General features: G+C 61.8%; 1 protein-coding gene across 1 annotated transcript; it reads left to right on the top strand.

Moving 5' to 3' along the window:
• Nucleotides 1-685: 685 nt before the first annotated feature.
• LOC130863241 (serine/threonine-protein kinase SBK1-like) lies at nucleotides 686-1,924 on the top strand. The gene has a single exon (XM_057753159.1). It carries the CDS (start codon nucleotides 686-688, stop codon nucleotides 1,922-1,924), a length of 1,239 nt encoding a protein of 412 aa, XP_057609142.1.
• Nucleotides 1,925-3,134: the final 1,210 nt, after the last annotated feature.

Below are 3,134 nucleotides of genomic sequence, written 5' to 3'. Positions count from 1 at the left end.
TTTCAAAATATCAATGAAACATCCTGTCAAAGCTTGACACATGACATTGTAGGCTATGAGAACATGTGGGATCAATCTAACTTCTATAAAAGTTGGAAGGAAGGTCATATACTTACTTAAACCTTCATGACAGGAGGCCGCGATGGAGCGCAGCCCGGGCGGGCGCCGGCGCTGGAGCCCAAACACCGGGTGGAGCGGGAGCAGAAGCAGGAGCCACAGCCTCAGCCCGCGCCAGGCCGGGGCAGGGGCCCGCAGGGCCGGGCTGCTTGCAGCGGCGGGGCCCGAGCCCCCCAGCGGCTGAGCCGTGACCTCCAGCCCCGCACGCGGTTACCGGGACCCAGCGCGCGACGACCGCTCCAACCCGGGCCCCCTAAGATCTGCTTGCTGCAACCGCACACCTGAAGACACAGAGCGACCCAGCTTCGGGGCGGTAGCCCTCCCTGCTGCTCCGGTACACAGGATCCCCCAAACCTAGGACAGCGAGAGCAAACCCTCTTGCTAACGAGAAGCCGCGGGCACCCCAAAGCCCCGGGACCTGGGCAACCGAGCCCCTAGCGACGCCCTCCGCGTCCCGGCTTATGGTGGTGGTGGTGCCCTGAGCCCCTCTCGGGCCAGGCTGACGAAGACCGACAGGGCGCCCAGACCCCCTGCCGCGGCGTTCCCGAGGCCCCAGCCCAGGGAGAAGATGAGCGTGGGCTGCCCAGAGCCTGAACCGCTCCACTCCCTGCCTTGCTGCGGGTCGGGGGCCGCCCCTCTACCAGGTGCAGGTGTGCCCCTCCTCACAGAAGACATGCAAGCACTGACACTGCGCACACTGACTGCCAGCGACCTTACCAAGCACTACAAGCTTGTCCGGGAGCTGGGTAAAGGGACCTATGGGAAGGTTGACCTGGTGGCTTACAAGGGCACAGGCACCAAAATGGCGCTGAAATTTGTGAATAAGAGCAAGACAAAGCTGAAGAATTTCCTGCGTGAAGTGAGCATCACCAACAGCCTGTCATCCAGCCCCTTCATCATCAAGGTCTTCGACGTGGTCTTCGAGACTGAGGAATGCTATGTCTTTGCCCAGGAGTGCGCGCCTGCTGGAGACCTGTTTGACATCATCCCTCCCCAGGTGGGCCTCCCCGAGGACACGGTGAAGCGCTGTGTGCAGCAGCTGGGGCTGGCGCTGGACTTCATGCACAGCAGACAGCTAGTGCACCGCGACATCAAACCCGAGAACGTGCTGCTGTGTGACCGTGAGTGCCGCCGTGTGAAGCTGGCGGACTTCGGCATGACGCGGCACGTGGGCTGCCGTGTGAAGCGTGTGAGCGGCACTATACCCTACACAGCGCCCGAGGTGTGCCAGGCGGGCCGTGCCGATGGCTTCGCGGTGGACACAGGCGTGGATGTGTGGGCGTTCGGAGTGCTTATCTTCTGTGTGCTCACCGGCAACTTCCCGTGGGAGGCTGCGTCGGGCGCCGATGCCTTCTTCGAGGAGTTCGTGCCCTGGCAGCGGGGCCTCCTGCCGGGGCTGCCTTCGCAGTGGCGCCGCTTCACCGAGCCTGCACTGCGCATGTTCCAGCGGCTGCTGGCTCTGGAGCCCGAGCGTCGCGGGCCGGACAAGGAGGTCTTCCGCTTCCTCAAACAGGAGCTCACATCTGAGCTTCGGCGGCGGCCTTCGCACCGTGCACGCAAACCTCCTGGGGACCACCTGCCCGGGACCCTGCGCCTCGAGGCTCCTGCACCGCTCAAGCGCACCGTGCTCACCGAGAGTGGCAGCGGTTCACAGTCCTCGCCGCCCAGCGTGGTGCCCGTTCCGGTGCCCGTGCCCGTGCCTGAGGCTGGTCTGGCTCTGTCCGCTCCCTCGGGCAGGACCGATGGCCGTGCAGACAAGAGCAAAGGGCAGGTGGTGCTGGCCACGGCCATCGAAATCTGCGTCTGAGCTGCTAGGGAAGCCGCGTATGCTCCAACCCATACTGGGGACAGGGAGCAGCCACAGCGCGGTGGGAGGGAGTAGTGTAGAATAAGAGGCCCAGACACCCGGGTCGGTGGTGGGCTGGTGACATAGTTAGCGGATGACCATGTGTGTGGCCAGCCTCAGCCCAGAGGAGCCGAGGCCCCTGACAAAGGCTGGGAGCTTGTGGGCCAGACTGAGCTCTGGAACCTGGACACTTCTGGCGCTTCACACCCCTTGGCAGATCACCCTACAATCTTCCATCCAAACCTGGGCCCAGAAAGGGGCCTTTGGTGTTGGGCAGAGATGAGCACGAGACCCTTAGAAACTGGCTGGGAACAGGCACTGGGTTGACAACAGTGGTGCCCAGGAGGTCAGAGGGAGAGGCCAAGCCCCCTAAAGGTAGCAAAAGTTGTGTGCAGGAACAGACCCAAATATTAGAGATGCCCCCTCACCTCTTCCTGCTGATGGGTACTTAGATCCCAGAAGGGAGAGCCATTACCGCAGCCACGAGGCCATTGGGAACAGAGTTCCAGTAGGTACCCCTCCTGAGGGTATAGGGGAACAGATGGCAGGAGAACGGGAGGCTTGGCACTCCTGTGTCTCTAGGGTAAGGGGGTGCATTCACAGCCCAGCTGCTCCTTCCCTGGGCACTCAGCAAGCAGGGAAACAGTTGCGCTAGTTATTCCTGGGGTTTGTCAATCACGTGTGTGAGCCTCACGGTTCTAGGGCAGTACCCTTGCAGGGGAGGAGCGCATCCGTGGATGGGACAGGAAGTCGTTGAAGTCAGAGTGAGTGTGATGTGTGTCTGGTGACTTTGAGGGTCCGGACACCTCACCAGGCAGCTGCCAAGAGCCAGGCCTGTGTTTTACCACACTCCTCAGGGAATCCCAGGAGACACCTGCTGTTGGCTCAGGTTCTTCGGCAGCAAAACAGGATTTCACCTTGCCCCTGCTCTCCTTTGGGACTCCTACTCAATGTGGAGGCTTAAGGAACCCCTGTAATAACCTCAGCACAGGGAGGCTGTGCCTTCCGCCTGGCACCACCCAACTGGCCAGCCTGGGTTGCCTCTCTTAGGGTCCCTCCAAAAGTTCTGGGTCATTCTAAGAGGTTCCATAGTGGGGCTGGCTGGCTAGCTGCAAGGGGCACCAACCACCCCTCAGCCTGGAGCCCCCACCTCTCTACATAACCCCTTGCT

The sequence above is a fragment of the Chionomys nivalis genome, chromosome 20 (genome assembly GCF_950005125.1).
Source record: "Chionomys nivalis chromosome 20, mChiNiv1.1, whole genome shotgun sequence".
Classification (NCBI taxonomy): Eukaryota; Metazoa; Chordata; class Mammalia; order Rodentia; family Cricetidae; genus Chionomys; species Chionomys nivalis.
Note: the sequence above shows the minus strand (reverse complement) of the source record. Positions and strands in the feature narration are given on the sequence as shown.

What these genes read in the sequence shown, in the direction of transcription:
- LOC130863241 (XM_057753159.1), top strand. Translation starts at nt 686, where the DNA reads ATGAGCGTGGGCTGCCCAGAGCCTGAACCGCTCCACTCCCTGCCTTGC.